Source organism: Geotrypetes seraphini, chromosome 15 (assembly GCF_902459505.1).
Source record: "Geotrypetes seraphini chromosome 15, aGeoSer1.1, whole genome shotgun sequence".
NCBI lineage: Eukaryota > Metazoa > Chordata > Amphibia > Gymnophiona > Dermophiidae > Geotrypetes > Geotrypetes seraphini.
The window spans coordinates 63949602-63968865 of NC_047098.1; the positions used below are offsets into that span (position 1 = coordinate 63949602).

At 42.5% G+C, this 19264-nt stretch overlaps 1 protein-coding gene across 4 annotated transcripts in view; it reads right to left on the reverse strand.

Moving 5' to 3' along the window:
• Positions 1-1536: 1536 nt before the first annotated feature.
• PAFAH1B1 (platelet activating factor acetylhydrolase 1b regulatory subunit 1) overlaps positions 1537-19264 on the reverse strand; it is a 129523-nt gene continuing 111795 nt past the window's right edge. For all 4 annotated transcript variants that reach the window (XM_033922626.1, XM_033922629.1, XM_033922627.1 and 1 more), the window contains exons 10-11: positions 10986-11142; positions 1537-6867 (exon numbers count right to left, since the gene is read on the reverse strand). In XM_033922626.1, the coding sequence (XP_033778517.1) occupies positions 6794-6867; positions 10986-11142 (231 nt within the window). In that variant the 3' untranslated portion in view covers positions 1537-6793. The remainder of the gene's footprint in view (positions 6868-10985; positions 11143-19264) is intronic.

Consider the following 19264-nt stretch of genomic DNA (forward strand, 5'->3'; position numbering starts at 1 on the left):
AAAAGAGGTGGCTGACAGATTAAACACGTTCTTCTCATCGGTCTTTACAAGAGAAGACACATCCAATGTGCCTGAACTGGAAAAAATCTTCAAGGGTTTCAAGAGGGGAAATTATCATACATGGAGGTAAGCCTCGAAGACGTGCTCAAGCAGATAGATAGATTAAAAACTGACAAATCTTCGGGCCCTGATGGAATCCACCCGAGAATACTGAAAGAGCTCAGAGGGTGGTGGACACCTGGAATGCGCTTCCAGGAGAGATGATAGGACAGAGTACAATATTGGGTTTCAAAAAGGGATTGGATGACTTCCTGAAGGAGAAAGGGATTACAGGGTATAGATAGAGAGTTACTATACAGGGTACTTCAGGATTAGGGTATAAACAATTTAGGTGGTAAACTCACAGGTCATGGACCTGGGGGGCTGCGGTGGGAGTGGATTGCTGGGCACGATGGACCCCTGGTTTGACCCAGCAGAGGCAATGCTTATGTTCTTAATCTTTTATTATTATTTATGGATCTGTACAATAGAAGCATTTCCTAGGTCATCTGGAGCACCTGAGATATACCCTACAAGCCTATACTATATGTATAGATCAGGAGTCTCAAACTCACAGTCCCTCAGGTCCTATTTTGCAGCCTGTATGCAATCTCGTACACTGGGCAGGAAGAACTTGTACTGTATGTGATTCTGTTTGTGTATGAACTGTGATCCACCTTGGAAAAGGCAGGGTATAAATAAATAAATACAACAGAATGGAGCAATTATCATGTTATGAACCTGTATATATCTTCTGAAGAAATGGTCCATGTCTCCTCTCATGGTGGTGCCTGTGCATTTGTGGACTTTTTTCCTCCCCAAGAGCTTTATTCTGCCTAACAAGCTAAACAAAGCTGTCCTTATGTTTTATTTTATTGAGCCCTGCAGAGCTCAGAGAAAAGGAGGGAATCGCCACCCTGTACAGCCTTCCCCGCTGAAAGTGTGGGTTATAAAAATATAAAATATGCCCCCCCCCCTCTCTTGCTGGCAAGGGCCCCATAGGAACTTCTGACTGTAAGTCTAGTGAGCCCATGGAGCAGGAAGCTCTAAGCACTCCTAGCTCCACTAGAATAAGGACCATGGTCTGAATCTCAGGAGCAAACTTCCTGCAGAGACCAGCCTATGGACACAGGCTATAGTATGCCAACCAAGTGATTAATTCTGCATATCTATATACAGCACCAGCTTGCCCTCACCAGCTGCTGGAAGCAAAGAACTACTGAAGAATTCCATCAGGCACCAGTCCTTATACCAATATTGCCACCGAAATAGTTCTGAATCTCTCTCTCTGGGACTGATTTAGCTGAAAAGTTTATACACATTCCTGGAGGAAAAGTCAAACTATTATCGATGGGTATAAGTCTACTTTTACTTTTTGGGGTCTTTGTAACATGAATTGGCCACTATTAGAAAACAAGATACTGAACTTGGACCTCTTGTCTGACCCAGCATAGCACTTCTTAAGTTCTCATGTAGTCAAAGAAAATCACACAGATCTAAGTTTTAAATGCATTTAATAGTTTACGAATTGGTACAATAAGATTTTTTTTTTTTTAATATGCAGAAAACATGAATAAATTTTGTTTTACACAGTCTGAGAGCAACAAATCTTACTGTAGAACACAGAGCGGTATTATATACATTCCTTTACTGATTTGTCTCAGTATCTTCAGTTAACTCCTACAGTCTGGAAAGTGTTTTCTCCAAATGCAACCTGAACATTGTTCTTATGAAATTGATGCTTGCCTTCATGTCAGTATATTTCAATGTGAAGATCTTGTGATAGCACCTTCAGCACTGACTTGGGGGATGCCTCAATAGGCAGGACAAGAAAGCAGCCACTTACATGATACAGTGGAAAGATAAAAAGGCCAGTTACAGCCAGTTGTGGCTTGTAATCTATCTCCCCCACCCCAAAAAATCCCCACATAATATAAAATTGTGCAACCTCTGGTTGCAGAGTTATCTGCAGTTGAAATTGAATTTTGAAATATACCCAACCAGTATATTTTTAATATAATGGATACTTTAATTACAGCTGGACAAGAGTATACTGTACCAGTTTAAGGGTCGTCTTGTTCTTTCATTCAACTGAGTGGCATATTTTAAGTTACTTGTTGAAGATTATCAAGCCACCACTGTTCAACAGAAGCAAAATATAAATTTTCTTTAAATAGCTTTCTAAGAGAATAAAAGCTATTTAAATAGTAATATTTACCAGTTAGTTTACATAAAAATAGAGGCAAACGGGAAATCAGGGAAACTGACAGTTATAAGTAGACCGGGCTTGGTGAGTCTATAGCCAAAGCTTTCAAAGTACTACAGTGTTTCACAGCCCTTGGACAACTTGCTAGCAACTAGGGAATTTTTTAAAAATTAGTGTCCAGGGCACATCATTGGTCACATCACACATAAAAGCAGGATGGCTATCTTCTAAAGTGCAAGATCCTATAAGACACCACCATTTTTTTTTCCTTTTTAGAAAGACAAACTTTTTTAATGAGTTGCCTTGGGTACACAGTAGATGGCACAGGAATGTGTCTAACTCCTGAAAGTCATAGCAAGTCTCGTATATGTCATGTCTGAATAGCATTCTTCTATTCAGATATGAAATTTATGTTTAAATCAAATGCTCTGAAGACAATGGACAAAATAGTAATGAACCACCAAGCATTTTCATTTCAAACCAGAACCCATCTATACCACCATTGTCTTCATAACGGCACAGGACTGCATACTCAACAAGGGAAACCCATCAGCAGCAAATGCACATTACACCAACACTGGGTATCTCACTTCAGAGATACAGGGCAAATGCTTACAAAATTATCCCAGAGATCAGTCATCACTGCTCAAATTGTAAGTGTGGTCTGGGTTAATATTTGCATTTTTATTAGGTTTCTGCAATCCCTACTTCTCCAAATAACTTCTCGTTGCTCTCCTATGTCATTGCCATTAAATGCCACAGACATCAAATTAGAATTAGGCTGATTTTATATTTCCATTAAGTACCTTTCTGAACATACTTATAGCTTAACCCACAGGAGGCAATTGCTACTGCCCTCAATATTTTAAATACATTCATTTTTACATTTCAAATACCTGAACCTAAGTTTGTTGGAAAACAGTCTATGTGCTATAGAATTGTTTTGGGGAAGGAGGTTGGTTAATACCTGTTAAATAAAGTCTTGGGGGATATTCTATAAATGGCGCTGAAACTTATGCATCCTACCCACGCCTAATTGAGAAATGTAGTTTAAAATGGCAAAAACTGATAAAAATAAAGCACCTACCAGCGCCTAAATAAAAGGCACACCTATGTGAGTGCTTTATGATGCTTAACACCTCTATGGGAGTGGTTAGCACTGGAAGTAGCATCAGATGCCATAAAGCAGGCACCGGAAATATAGGCCTGGAAAACTCTGGCTACATTTCTGGTGCCTGTCTCGAATGTGCCATCACATGATTGACATGCAATCAGCAGCTACTGATATTGGCGCTATATAGAGAATCCGGGCCTTAATGCCTTTTTAGCAAACAAGGACTGAGAGCAAATTTACAAAGCTAGATGACAGGAAAGTAAATTTGCTTAATTAGGTTTTCAAGCTAAATTAACTGTATAAAGTCCTCAAAACCTGCCTTTTCAGACAAACTCCAATCAGAGTAAAATTAAAAAAAGAAAAAAGTTCTATATTAACTTTTGGTATTAGTAGGAACATGCTGGAATTACATCAAGGTATCAAAACAACCTCCATAGCTCCATCTTATGCTCCTCAAGACTGATTCTTAGAAAAGGCACACTAATTACATGGGATTTTTTTCCCCAGTTGTGTCTCTCAGAAGTGGCTGGTAGGACTCCTAAGCCCTGCCAGCTATAGATTCCCAGCATCCCTCCCTCCCCTCGCAAGTTTTCTGTTTTTCTGTTGTTTTTTTTTTTTTTAAATGATTCAGAAGTTCTTTGCTGGCAGTCGGTATCAACTTAAACCCATTGCTCACACCAGCCCAGAGCCTTCCCTGTTAGCACATAAGCGAGATTGCAACAGAGGGAAGATTCTGCACTGGTGCAAGCAAGTACGAATTGTTGCGAGCAAAGAACTGAAGTGTTTACAAGGATTTGGGGAGGGGAGCTGAGACACACAATTACCCACCCCAAATTAAGTGTTTGCCCTTATCCCCATATCCTGAAGGGTTAAAACTAATCAGTTCTATAATTTCACTGTTGTAGATAAGGTGTTAAAATAATTAAAGTTGCATTATATTTGAAAGATTACCACAACTAAGACTTATCAATGATTACTGCAATCACCTAAGCTTGAATGTTTTTATGGGGGGAAGGGGAAAGTTTGATACTGTATCCAAAATAAGAACCTTTTGTATGGTTTAGTGTTGCATTAGTGAAGTTGATTTAGTACTAAAGGCATAAAACTGATGCCATATCAACCCAGCTCTGCAAATGAAGTTCCAATTCTGCAGCAACATCAGAAGTCTGAGCTCCAACTGTTGTACATTTTTTATAACCAATCACGGGCACTTGGCTAAAGTTTTTGTTTTAAAAATTATGCATTTTAAAACGATAAATACCAAAATTATTTGTTCTTATAAAAACAAGCACAGTGATCCCTCTTTTGGTATAAAAGCTCTACACTGTAGTCCTCGGCAATTCCAAACACCCACATGAAGAGGAGGACTTCTCCACTGCAAAACTATTTAGAAGACACACTGCTTGGAGAATGTGGCAATCTTTCTATCAGCACATACGAGGCAATAATGTAAACCTAAGCCATTTAACATGTTTCATTAACTTTTACCTTTATTTATGCTGCTTCCTTCCTATATACTCAAAGGCAGCTGGGTTCAGAATAGTGTCACAAATACCCACAAAATGGGGCTGTGTCAGATTAGTTAAGATGCAACACAAACATGCCTAGAAGGAACCAAATTTCAAACCACCATAAGAAACTGACATTTAGCAATGTAATTGCTCCCCAGAAATTCAAGGGCCTAGAACAATTAAGCACATCAATTAAAGAGCATTTTTAACTGGAAGTTGTTACTCTTGCTACCCAAGTGTGTGTGTATGTATTTGTCTAATGTAATGTATAAGCTATAAATTACATCAGAAAAATGCACCTGGACAAAGAGAATTTCCTTACAGCACCATTTAAACATTGTATAGGTGGTTATAAAGCCCCACCACTTCCACAACACCTGCATATAGTAACAGTTTTCTTATTTTAAAATGAAACCAACTGAGGCTGGAAATAAGTCTTACTGAATTAAGGATGAGGCACACGGTTTTTAATGACAACTTTTGCTTTCCTTATGTCACCAGTCTTCACCTATATACAATACACAACCCTACATGTGGCTTGTATACACATACAATTGTTCTAAGACTATTTTGTGATAGATCATTTCAATCACAAATATTTAAGGGATGTGCAAGTCTTCACTGGCACAGTGAATTCAAGGTAGAAACTCCTTAATGAATACATGAAGCTTTATTCGCCACGCTTCAGCAATCCAGTAAATGCTGGAAAAATTACAGAACAAACAACAAGATTGAGACAAGTTTGTATCCAGTACCAGATGGTTCTTTTGGTGACATGTCTTGGTGCTTATTATAAATATCAATACATTTCAAGCATTTCATAAAAGCTTGCTTACAAGAACCTGTGGACAATATGTAAATGTTCAACTGACAGGAGGAAAGAAACACAAATACAAGTTGATCCAAACTCTACTAAATCTTGTCATCTGTAAAACATCTTCTTCAGTTTCCCCCCAAAAACAACCCTTCTACAAAAAAATGAAAAGTAAAAAAAAAAAAAAAAAAATCCCTTCCCCTCCAAAATAAAGGAAACTTAAGTGTTTCAATTTCTCACCATCATTACTTAATGAGGCATTGCACATCCCTAATAAACCATACTAAAACCAAGTCATGGATTTTACCATGATACATTCTTATTAGAGACCAAACCATCTTAATACCAGGCCAAACTATGCATTCTCTTTCAATAAGGATTCAACTCCGACAAAATATCAAATATGAAGGTAGATATTTAAGCCTAAACCATTGATTAGTATTACAGTGAAAGAGCAGACAATGGGGACAAACACATTCCTAGTGTCAGAACTTACTGGAATTTTGTTTGGGGTATTTCATGCTTGACATCAGTATTTGGTTTGTGTACAGTAAAAACAGATAGCAACAGTTGTCTGTTTTTACCTATTTGAAAAGTGAATTTTCTGCAAATTGCCTGCATGGTTCAAAAATGCATTTCTGTTCTTGCTACAGAGGATTAAGCACACTTAAGTGATATCACAGATATATTTTTCCATTCAAAAGCCCTACAAACAGTTTTTTTAAATTATTTCCAATGAGACCATCAGTCCAGGCACCAAAAATATCAGAAAAAGAAGTGGTGAAAAAAACTGGACATAAAACATTGTCAGCATTTCTGTTTAGTTCCCTGTTTCAAATTCCCAACATCTGCCTTCTTAGGTCTGATGTGACCAATGCCAGCCCATGTTCTTAAACCTATGGTACTTCTAGACAATGTATGTAAATTTACAGTATACAATTTGGATTCACCATGCATGAATACTTTTTGTGTAACATTTAATAAGCTCAATCTACATCCAGAATAATTTACATGAAAGGACAATAGTTATTTAAACAGAGCTTGATGGGTAATCATGGTATCCGAGTGCATCCAGAGGGGGAGGAGTGGGGAGTCCAACATGAACTCCATCAACGGCACTCCCACACTTTCACTGTTTGATCTACACTTCCAGTGACCACATATGGTGCAGTCTTGTGGAAATCTGCATGGAGAAAAAAAAAAGAAGAGATTAGGAAATAAACATTTTTATAAATACAACACAATAACTTAACACACCGTATATTTTATTTAGAACTTGAAACAAAAATGCTCATATACTGGTCCAACAGAACCAGAATGTGTGCTGATTACAGAAGTGTGTTTGGTGTAACCTGTTCCTAGATTTTAAAGTAATTTCTTAGATTCTGTTGTATCATCACATTATGAGGGGTGAAAGCTAATGTTGCAATCATATCTTCTAACATCTAGTTTTTTACATAATTAGAAACCTTGTAATGCAAACATTGACCTTTAGATCAGACATTTCCAGTTCATTAACACCTTCACTCTCCTCTTTGGAAATGCCATCATTCACTGGACAGTACACCAATGGACTCCCAAGAACTCCACAAAACTTTCCTTCACTCAGAAGAGACAGGTTGTTGCCAAGTGTCAAAGTACTATCCATTAGGAAAAAGGTATGAGATTCAGTTTCACTTAAATATCTTCCAGAGGCAGAAGGATTGGGGCTGCTGACAGGTAAGGAATGTTATTCCAGTAGCAGAGCTGAACTGCTACTGGAAGAACATTTCATGTAACGGAGAGATGCGAGACAAACATTGCAGGGAACATTAGGGTAAACAAGAAATTAAATATATACTATGAAGTATAGTAAGTAAACAGGAAGGAACAATGTCATATTATATATATAGGCGCTCCCAAGAAAATTATTAGAAAATTAAGGGTGGTCCAGAACATTGCTGTCCGCCTTATTTGAGGCCTAAAGAAATGGCAACACATCACCTTTCTATCAAAAACTCCATTGGCTGCCATTTGAATCCAGAGTTGTTTAAGTTTTCTTGCTTCCGTTATAAAATAACATTCGGTATGCTTCCAAGTTACCTAAACTCTCATTTTAATCTGAGTTATACAAACAAGAGTTCTCGAAGATTGCATCTGTTCGTCTATCCCTCAGTTAAATTTTGCCAGTATAAAAGATTTTGTGAAAGAATCTTTGCCTTTCAGGCAGCCAAATTAAATATTTGTGTGTTAGAAGCCTCTTCTTATCTGGATTTTAGAAAACAGATACAAACCCAATTATATAATAGCCTAGGGCCTTAACACTTTTTTATATCTTTTGCTATGTAAAATTCTCCACATTCTTTTATATTGCATTTTATAATTTATGTATTTCTTTTTTAGTGGCTTTTAATTGCTGTTTTTAAATAATTTGTACAGCTTGCATCTTATCCAATTGTTGTGAACCACTTAGAACTCCCAGGTATGGCGGTATATAAAAATAAATTTATTATATTGCTGTTAATTCTTTAATTTTGGAGCACAGAAACAGAATGAAGGGGACTATCCAGTCACCACAGATCTCTGGAGGCCAACTCCAGAAATAGAGGGTACCAAATCTGTCTTGGCCAATACGGAGCAAGTAACTGTTGGTAGTGGTAGGGAGCTGGTTAAATTTGAGACCTAAAGGCTCTTCACCCCAACAAAAGAAGTGCTATTGTCCACCCCATGCATGCTCAATAATAATTAGAACTAAAACCTAACTCAACATGGAACTTAAAATGAACTGTTACAATCACCCAGTTTTTGACGGGGTTTTTTGGCATATGCGAACTCACAAATGTTTGTGTTCCATCAAACTCAAATAGTATACACTTGTGCATTTCCAGACACTAGTCTGTACATTTTGTGATGAATATAACACTACTTACAAGGCTCTCTGGTATGATGCAAGTACTGATCAAGTAATTTTTTATAATTAACACTTAATAGTTAATTGCTGCAAGAAACAGTTCTATTATTCTGCATAGCTAGAGAGATGTGTGATTTCATCTGCTTTAACATTAAGTTCTAGGGCAAATAAATTGTCTTCTGACATACTGACTTAGACCACATCTCTTGTGTGTTTAATGTACAGCACTGCATGCATCTGGTAGCGCTACAGAAATAATGAATAGTAGTACTGAGAGCACCCTGCAATACCTAATCTGCCTTAACAAAAAGGATGCACTTTGGCCTAGTAAATCAACGATTTCGCATACATCCCAAGACTTTATGGTTACCTCGAAACTCAAGGTAAAATTCCTAACTACATCTACATGACTACCTGTCTACCACAAACTAGTTATACCCATCACTAACAGAATACTGCTTAGAACAGTGTATCACAAACTGTGTGCCTCCTGAGATTTCAAGTGTGCCGCGGCACACTGAGCAGGAAGAGAGGCTCTGGCACCAGCATCAGCTGACTTGCAACTTCCTGCTACTGTCATTTTGAAAAGGCGGGATAATAAATTGTTAATAAACTTGAAACTTGAATTGCCATATGATCTTTACTTGCTGTTATATTTCACCCTCCTATAGTAGGTTGTCTAATATGGGCACAGGAATGCTAGCTATGATCTCACCTAGACAGTATAAACCTTATTCCCAGCCTCAGCTGCAGAACCGATTGGGTCTTTTGGGTCCTCTGATTTAGAGCAATCCTGTCTTTCTTGGGTGAGCCAGACCAAGGATACATAATACATTGAGAGAAACAGGATCTTCTCCCTCCACTTTGATACCTCCTAGAACAGTAGATCAAATGTGAAATTAATCTGAAGAGAGTTTTAAGAGAAAACATCTTGCACATCAAGAGTCCCATCATGGTCTCTTTGCACATCAAGAGTCCCATCATGGTCTCTTTGCACTGATGAAGTTGAATCCTTCCTCTTCTTTGGACAGCATCTGGAAATGAATGATGCCAATGGCTTCTACTGATGCTCAATATTGAGAGTAATCAAAGCTCTCAATGCTGCTGCAGCACTCAGTCAGACCAAAAAAAACACACTACTGGAGAAGTCCAAGTCTCTGCTTGTCTTGACTACTGACATCATTTCAGGCCTTGAGGGTCAAGACACTGAGGGATTGCAGATGTTCTGGTGAGGTTTCCTCCCAAAATGGACTAGAGGCAGATAACGGTGTGGAAGTTCTTGATCTGGAGACCCTTTGAGGTCTCAGTGTCATGAGTATTAGTTGGATTTTTCTTTGGTCACAATATTGATACTGAAGGCACAGTATCACATCAGGCAAAGAAAATCCATCTGCCCTTCAAATTTTTTCACAAGCCTCTACTCGAAAGTTGACATTGACAGAGTAGGTGTAGCCACATCCTCCAAGTTACCTAGAAATACTATAAACAAGATCTTGGGGTCATGGAAGCTGTCACATCTTCTACGATGCCACAGAAAATGAGTGGTCTTCCTGAAGGATGTGAGCTCTTGGTGTAGAACTCTAATGACACATATGTTATGTCGCCTGCATGCTTCAGTTTCCTCTTGCCTTTCATCATCATGGTCTCTTTGCACTTATGAAGTTGAATCCTTCCTCTTCTTTGGACAGCATCTGGAAATGAATGATGCAAATGGCTTCTATTGATGCTTGATATTGCAAGTAATTAAAGCACTCGATGCTGTTATAGCCCTCATGTCTGCTGCAGCTCCAGGATTACAGAAACCAATATTTTAGATGCTGAAGTGATTGAAAAACCTAGGCAAAAGGCTAACAGGAAAAAAAGTCATCACACAATAGTGAAGAGAGAAAAGCAAGCTTACAAATTAAAAATTTTTCAGAAAAAATATGTCTAATACAAACTCTGTTGAAATGCATTCAACTAGTTCACAGCAAGACGACGAATGAGGTCATCCTAGGCAGCAGTGGCAAGTGATTTGAGTGAGGAGCCTACTCAAAAGCTTCTAGAAACTAACCTGAAAAAGCATATCTTGTACCAGGTTCTGAAGGTGATATCACCCATGTTGATGATTTGCCATCCTGTTTGTCCTTGGAGAAAAATTTCTCCAAATATTTTTCAAAATAGTTTAGTTCTAGTAAGCTCAATGCAGTATTTATTTTGATTTTGTGATCATGACATGGAGTTGCTTTTTCACTCTTTTTAGGGTCAATAAATCAAACCCAGGAGAAACATTAAATTATAACATTTTCGATGTGCGACAGTGCATTACAACTAATTGGCCCATTCATAATAAAGTAGTTCCAGCATGACCCATTTTCAACTGCTACAGTATCCAGACAATCCTTGACTATGAACTGTAGGTAGATACATACCCAAAGAGGTAACAAAGTGTTCATGCGCATTAAGCGTCTTCATGCATCGTTTGTTTTTATAGTCCCAAATGCGGAGGGTCTTGTCATCAGCACAACTCAAAATAAATTTGCCTCCAGGATGGAATAGAACACCACGAACCCAGTTATCATGGCCAACCTTGTGAACAAAAACAGAATTACTGTAGTAGGTATTTAACAACCTTATCTCTGTGACATTTGCCTATTCCATCTCAATTAACATCTACACTGGAAAGCTTACAAATCATACACCTTAGAGAAACAACTGTCAAGATTTGTACCAGGGCTTTCAGATAAGCTACCTCAGTACTAGCATTTGTGTGGCTAATGTTTTCAAAGAGCTGACAGATTATTTCCACTTAAGGACTTTTATTCATTGTTTTACTTCTAATGTAGTAACAAAAATTTGACCAATACTCAAGGTATGACACAAGGATACAGGATGGGTCAAGGACTAAGAAATAATGCTGAATGTTACCAGGCAATGAGACCAGTTCACATTCCAAGGTCAACTCCTTCGGCTTGATGCAACAAACTTTGTAGCCCCCATTTTGGTATTACTTAAGACCTATCTTTATATGCAGGCTCTCTGGAACAAATTTTTGTTTATTGTAAGCTTTTATACCATTACTAATAACTGGGGACTCAATTCAAAGCTTCTGTGATTTACAATATATGATCTTCTTTAAAGGTGTTACAATACTGTTACAATACCGTTAGCGTATTCTGGGAAGGTTATATCAATACTGACATGGACTTCTGTAGAGATGTTACAATACAGAGTTGGCGTTTTATGAGATGTTTTCAATACATTGCACTGGTTTAGTATCTGTATCATGTTCCTTGTTCATCTTGGAAAAACTAACTTACAGATAAGTCTAGTTGCTTGTTCTTGTCTATCACAGTGGTAGGCAATTCCAGTCCTCAAGAGCCACAGGCAGGTCAGGTTTTCAGGATATCCACAATAAACATGCACAAAATAGATTTGTATTCTCAAGGAGGCAGTGCATGCAAATTCATCTCATATAGATTCATTATGGATAATCTGAAAACCTGACCTGCCTGTGGCTCGAGGACCAGAATTGCCTACCCCTGGTCTATCATATCCCCTATAATTTTGGGAGTCTCTCTTGTGTTTCTAGTTTTCAAGTTTATTTATAATTTGATATACCAAGCATCAACATGTATCTGGTTGGTTTACAATGCTAAAAATTTAAGTAATAAAATGTAAAATTAAAATAGGGCAAAATGAGGACAGAACAAAGACAGAGACATTGACAAAATAGATACGAGAGGTGCTGGGGGAGGGGAAGATTTGTATTTACATCACAAAATAAAATTAAAGGGAGGGAAGAGGGGAAGGGAAGAAACAGAAAGGAAAGGGAAGTCACTTCTTAAAAGCGGTTCTCATTGTTTGTTGGATATGGTTGGAGAAAGAATATTATCTGGTATTTTGGTAAGTGTCCTAAAATAGAAAGGTTTTAAGTTTGAATTTGTCAAGAGAATTTTCATGGCAGAGATATGATGGCATAGCATTCCAGAGGGCAGGGGCTGTGGCGTAGAAGATGGTGTTTCTGGCGTAGAAGAGTTTTTTAATTTGGGGGGGGAGGGGAAAGTCAGTAGGTTCTGATTGGCAGATCTGAGGGCCCTAGATGAAGTACAGGGAACAAAATGTTTGTTCAGAAAAGCTGGGGAGTGGGTAAGTTTAATTTTGAAGACGAGCAGAAGTATTTTATATGTTGTTCGATGGGAGATTGGTAACCAATGCATTTCTCAGAGTAGCGGGGTGACATGGTCAAATTTTCTTGCTTTGTAGATACGTTTGATGGCGGTACTTTGGATCAGCTGTAGTTGACAGATTTCCTTTTGAGTTATTCTGTGATATAAAGAATTGCAATAATCAATACGAGAGATAATCGGGGGATGAATTAGGGTTTGGAAAGAGGCAGGCTAGAGATCAGAGGTTATGGAGCGGATAAGAATTTTGTAAAAACATTTTTTGGTCAATTAACTGATTTGGTTGTGATAGGTGAGATTTTTGTCTAGAATGATTCCTAGTAATTTTACTTTGGGTTCAATTTGAATTGGACAGGATTCGGTACATATTTGTCCTTTTAGGGTTTCATTGTTTTTAACTGGAAATAGTATCCCTAGTGGAGCATAACCAATTTCTCTTCCATATGCTGTATTATTGGTTAAGTAGTCTTTGAAGAGGATGGTCTTTATTCCTTTCTTGAAATTTCCGGTGTTTTCTAGTTTTAGCTCCTTCAGAAAGGTGTTCCACCACCTTGGAGCCATCACTGAGAACATTCTTTTCCTGATGTTTTTGTATTAGATGTCTCAGAAGAAGGGAAATTCCAGCAGGTGATTTTGGCTTGTGCATAGTGTTTGTGTTGATGTGTAGTGATGTAGTCTGGCTAGTAGATATTGTGGTTCTGAGAGATGAATGATTGTGTGTGTCAGCAGAAAGATCTTGAATTTCACCCTGCTTTCAATCGGGATCCAGTGTAGGTTTTTCAGTAGCGGGATGGCATTTGTTTGCCTCGATTTTCCCAGCAAAAGTCTTGCTGCTGCATTTTGTACCATTTGAATCTGCTTAACCATATACTTTGGAATGTACAGTAGGATTGCATTGCAGTAGTCAAATATTCAGAGTACTAGGGTTATTATTACATTTGACATTGCTTGATAGGTGAGGTAGGGTTTAAGTCCTTTGACCCAGTAGAGTTTGCTATATGTCTTTTTCATTGATGTTTTGGATATGAATGGTCAAGTCTAGAATTGTGTTCAGCCATACTCCTAGGTTTCTCACCCCTTCCGTGGAAGATTTTATGGTGTTGACGTTCAAAGTTAGTTATTTTCTTGGCTATTTCCTCCCCGTTTGTTTATTAGCAGTAGTTCTGTTTTTTCCTTGTTGGCTACTAGTCCATTTGTTTGTAATAATCTGAAGGTTTTTCCTAGGCCTGCTTTTATCCTCTCTTTAGTTTTCACATTTTGTTTCTTTAGTAGGATGATCAATTGGACGTCATCTATGTAGATCAGCGGTCTCAAACACGTGGCCCACGGGCCGCATGTGGCTCTCCAGGTTTTATTTGCGGCCCGCGGTCTGGACGTGATCAAACAGCATTTCTTTTCCCCTTTCCCTTCCTTTTGGAGCAGCAGTGTGTCTGGCCGGCTCGTTCCGTTCAAAGCCATGGGTTGGCGGCTCCTCGCGCTATCCACTCCTGCATCGGAAGCCTCTCTGACGTCACAACATCAGAGAGGCTTCAAATGCAGGCGCGGATCTCGCAAGGAGCCGCCATCCGCGGCTTTGAATGGAACGAGCCGGCCAGACACGCTGCTGCTCCACAAGGAAGAGAACGGAAGGGGAGGGGAAAGAGAAATGCTTCTGCTACATAGGAAAGGGGGACCCTAGGGAAATGCTGCTGCTGCTGTACAGGGAAAGGGAGAGGGAGAGAAAGGGGAAGAGAAATGCCTCTTCTGCACCAGGAAAGGAGGGAGGGAAATGCTGCTTCTGCTGCACAGGGAAAGGGGGAAGGGACATGCTGCTTCTGTTGCTGCTGCACCCAATTGGGGAAAGAGAGGGAAGGAAGGAAGGAGAAGGTAGAGGAGAGGAACAAGAGAAGAAGCCAAGTTCATGGGAGGGAGGAAAGGAGATATCAGACCATGGAGGGGGAGGGAGAGATGCCATGGCATGGGGGAAGGGAAGGAGACAGATGCCAGACCAGGGGAAAGGAAGGAAGGAGGGAGGGGGAGAAAGGAAGGAAAGAGATACCAGACCATGGAAATAGGATGGAAGAAGAGAGAGATAGGAAGGGAAGGTAAGACATGGAAATGTAGATTTTGAAAAGAAAGCAGAAAAATTGAACATTAAGTTAATGCCAAAGATGGATGCAAGGCAGAAAGCGAAGACGGAGAGAAAAACAGTCAAAGGACAAGAAGGCCCTGGAAACATAGTTGAAAGCACAGAAAAATAAAGTCACCAGACAACAAAGGTAGGGAAAATGATTTTATTTTCAATATAGTGATTGAAATGTGCCAGTTTTGAGAAAGAAAAGATATTAAACTTTAAATGTGAGGGCTGCAGAAAAAATAGAGTACTTGGAGGGCCGCAGAAAAAATAGTTAATGTCTTATTAAAGAAATGACAATTTTGCATGAGGTAAAACTCTTTATAGTTTATATATCTTTCCTTTTAACTGTTAAAGGAAAGTTTTATAAACTATAAAGAGTTTTACCTCATGCAAAATTGTCATTTCTTTAATAAGACTAACTATTTTTTCTGCGGCCCTCCAAGTACCTACAAATCCAAAATGTGGCCCCGCAAAGGGTTTGAGTTTGAGACCACTGATGTAGATGAAGCATTTCCATCCCAGATATGGAGAAATTAGGTTCTTACCTGCTAATTTACTTTCTTTTAGCTTCTCCAGACCAGTAGAGGTTAACTTTACGAATGGGTATATATCTAATCATGACCAGCAGGTGGAGACTGAAAACAAAACTTTGGGACAGTATATACTATCCTCCCTTCTCTATTTCCCTCAGTCTGCCGAATAGCCAAGCAGAACCAAGAACTGGAAAACAGGAAGAAAACAATACTCCGAACAGGAGTAACAAATAACATACCCAAATGCTGTTGGAAAATGCAGAGGAGAAATACCCGAAGGAAAATGTCCCCACAGCTCGCCAGCTAAGCCAGCCGAGCCACAGCCGCTGTTCTTTAATTCTCCCCGGCCCTAGAAAAATACTAGAACCCGCAGCAAAAAACAAAAACTGCCCGCGAAAACAGCCCCAACAACAACAACAACAACAGACAGGGTGGGGACCTCTACTGGTCTGGAGAAGCTAAAAGAAAGTAAATTAGCAGGTAAGAACCTAATTTCTCCTTCTTTAGCACTCTCCAGACCAGTAGAGGTTAACTTTACGAATGGGACGTACCAAAGCAGTCCCTCTCACGGGCGGGACCCCCGAAGGGCCGATACCAGAACACGCTCACCGAACACCGCGTCCCGACGCGCCTGAACATCTACCCGATAATGTCTAACAAAAGAATACAAGGAGGACCAAACCGCAGCCTTACAAATATCCACCGGAGGCACGAGCGACGACTCAGCCCAAGAAGCCGCCTGACCCCGAGTGGAATGAGCCTTGAGAAACTCCGGAACAGGCTGCTGTTTCAGAAGATAAGCGGAAGCAATCGTCTCCTTGATCCAGCGCGCAATAGTAGCCTTAGAAGCGCCAGCTCCCCGACGAGGACCAGCCAGGAGGACAAAGAGATGATCGGACTTCCGGAATTCCTGGGTCCGCTGCACATCAGAGCGAAGGACCCGACCGACATCCAACTTGCGCAGCTGCCGTTGCTCAGAAGAGCCCTCCCGACCACCCAAGACCGGGAGAACCACCGATTGATTGACATGAAAAGGAGAAACAACCTTCGGCAGAAAGGAAGGAACAGGCCGCAAGACGACCCGCTCCCTAGACAACTCCAAGAAGGGAGCCCTACAAGAGAAAGCCTGCAGCTCAGAAATACGCCTAGCAGAAGTAATGGCCACCAAAAAGACCGCCTTCAAAGTAAGGTCCTTCAAAGAACAGTCGTCCAAGGGCTCGAAAGGCGGGCGCACCAAAACAGAGAGAACCAGATTAAGATCCCAAGAGGGAACCGAGGGCCGTAGGGGAGGCCTAAGCAACTTGGCCGCCCGCAGAAACCGAATCACATCAGGAAGAGCCGATAAACGCTGACCTGACACCAACCCTCGAAAGGTCGACAGGGCCGCAAGATGAACCCGGAGAGAAGACCAAGCCAGGCCTCTATCCAGGCCATCCTGCAAGAACTCTAGAATGTTAGGCAGAGAAGCGCGAAAAGAGGTCACTCCCCGCGCCCGACACCATTCCTCAAAGAGACGCCAAACCCGCACATAAGCCCGAGAGGTAGAAAGCCTCCGGGACCCCAACAGTGTAGCGATCACCTTGTCTGAATATCCCTTCTTGCTAAGGCGACCCCTTTCAAGAGCCACGCCGTAAGACAGAAGAGAGACGGGTCGAACAAGGGAATGGGACCCTGCATCAGAAGGTCGTCCGAGAGAGGCAGAGGAAGAGGAACCGCCACCAGGTGCCTCACCAGATCCGCATACCACGGACGTCGAGGCCAATCCGGAGCCACCAGCACCACCAAACCCGGATGGTGAACAATGCGAAGAAGCACTCTGCCCACCAGCGGCCAAGGAGGGAACACATACAACAGCCCCTCCGTTGGCCACGGCTGGACCAGAGCATCCAGACCCTCGGCCAGCCCTTCCCTGCGACGACTGAAGAAGCGGGGCACTTTGGCGTTGCCACTCGTGGCCATCAGGTCCATCAGGGGCTGCCCCCAATCTTGCACTATCAACCGAAACGCTCCGGCGCCGAGAAACCACTCTCCTGGATCCAGGAAGTGACGACTGAGGAAGTCTGCCTGAACATTTTCTACCCCGGCTATATGAGAAGCCGAGAGGTCCAGAAGATGGGACTCCGCCCAAACCATGAGCCGAGCCGCCTCCTGCGCCACAGGAGTGCTCTTGGTGCCCCCCTGACGATTGACATAAGCCACCGCCGTGGCATTGTCCGACAGGACTCTGACCGACTTGCCCAGCAAAAGGGAGTGGAAAGCTAACAGCGCCAGCCTGACCGCTCTGGTCTCCAACTCGTTGATCGACCAGGAGGCCTCCTCCGCGGACCAGGTGCCCCGAGCTGAGTGGCCCATAAACTGAGCCCCCCAACCGAGGAGACTCGCATCCGTAAGGAGCACCGTCCACTGCGGGAGATCCAGACCCACCCCCTGAACCAGGTGAGGGGTCCGGAGCCACCAGCGCAGACTGCAGCGCGCCAAGTCTCGCAGGGGAACCGGAACATCCAAATCTTGCCTCCGGGGAGACCACCTCCGGAGCAGAGCATACTGAAGAGGACGCATGTGGGCCCGCGCCCACCTCACCACGTCCAGGGACGCCGCCATTGACCCCAGGACTTGGAGGAAATCTCGCGCCCGAGGACCCCGGGACGCCAAAAGCAGGCGAATCTGAGATTGCAATTTGCTCACCCGGGCCTCTGGAAGGAAGACCTTCCCCAAGGAGATGTCGAACATAACCCCAAGGCACTCCAGACGCTGAGCCGGGACCAACCGACTCTTGGAAAGGTTGACCACCCAGCCCAGCGACCGGAGAAACTCCACCACCCGAGCCGTAACCCGGGAGCTCTCCTGCAACGACTTTGCCCGAATCAACCAGTCGTCCAGGTAGGGGTGAACCAGGATGCCCACCGACCGCAAGGCTGCCGCGACGACCACCATTACCGTGGTGAACGTCCGAGGAGCCGTGGCCAGACCAAAGGGAAGCGCACAGAACTGAAAGTGCCGCCCCAAGATCGCAAAGCGAAGGAAGTGCTGATGAGAGGCCCGAATTGGAACCTGCAAGTAGGCCTCCGTCAGATCGAGAGACGTAAGAAACTCCCCCGGCTGAACCGCCAGAATGACCGACCGCAGCGTTTCCATGCGGAAAGACGGAATCTTGAGAGCTCTGTTGACCCCTTTCAAATCCAGGATGGGCCGAAAGGTCCCCTCCTTTATGGCCACCACAAAGTAAATGGAGTACCTGCCGGTGCCCCACTCCGTAGGGGACACCGGCACCACTGCCTCGAGATCTAGCAAACGCTGAAGGGTCTGACGAAAAGCCTGCGTCTTCCATGGAGTCTGACATGGAGAAGCGAGGAAAAGGTCCGGCAGAGAGCGGGTAAACTCCAGAGCGTAACCGTCCCGCACCACCTCAAGGACCCACTGATCGGACGCGATCTCGGCCCATTTGGGGAAAAATTTGCGCAGCCGGGCCCCCACCGGAACCAAAGGGGGCGCCGGCAAGGAGTCATTGCGCAGGACGGGAAGCGGGGGAACCGGCGGAGGGATTCCCTGCCCCCCGACGGGCCCCCCGAAAGGGCTGCATGCGCTGGAAGAACCGACCCCGGGAAAAACCCTGAGCCGGGAAAGAAGCAGCCCCACGCCCCGGGCGATACTTGCGAAATTCCCGCAAACGCCCCCGGGCAGCCCCACACCTAGACGCAGGGCGGGCACGGTCCTCAGGCAGACGGGGCACCTTCGAGTCCGTCAGAGTCTGAATCAACTCATCTAATTCCTCTCCAAACAAAAAGACCCCCTAAAGGGAACTTTAGTAAACTTAGCTTTGGACGCAGAATCCGCCGCCCAAGCGCGCAGCCACAAAATACGCCGCGCGGCCATGC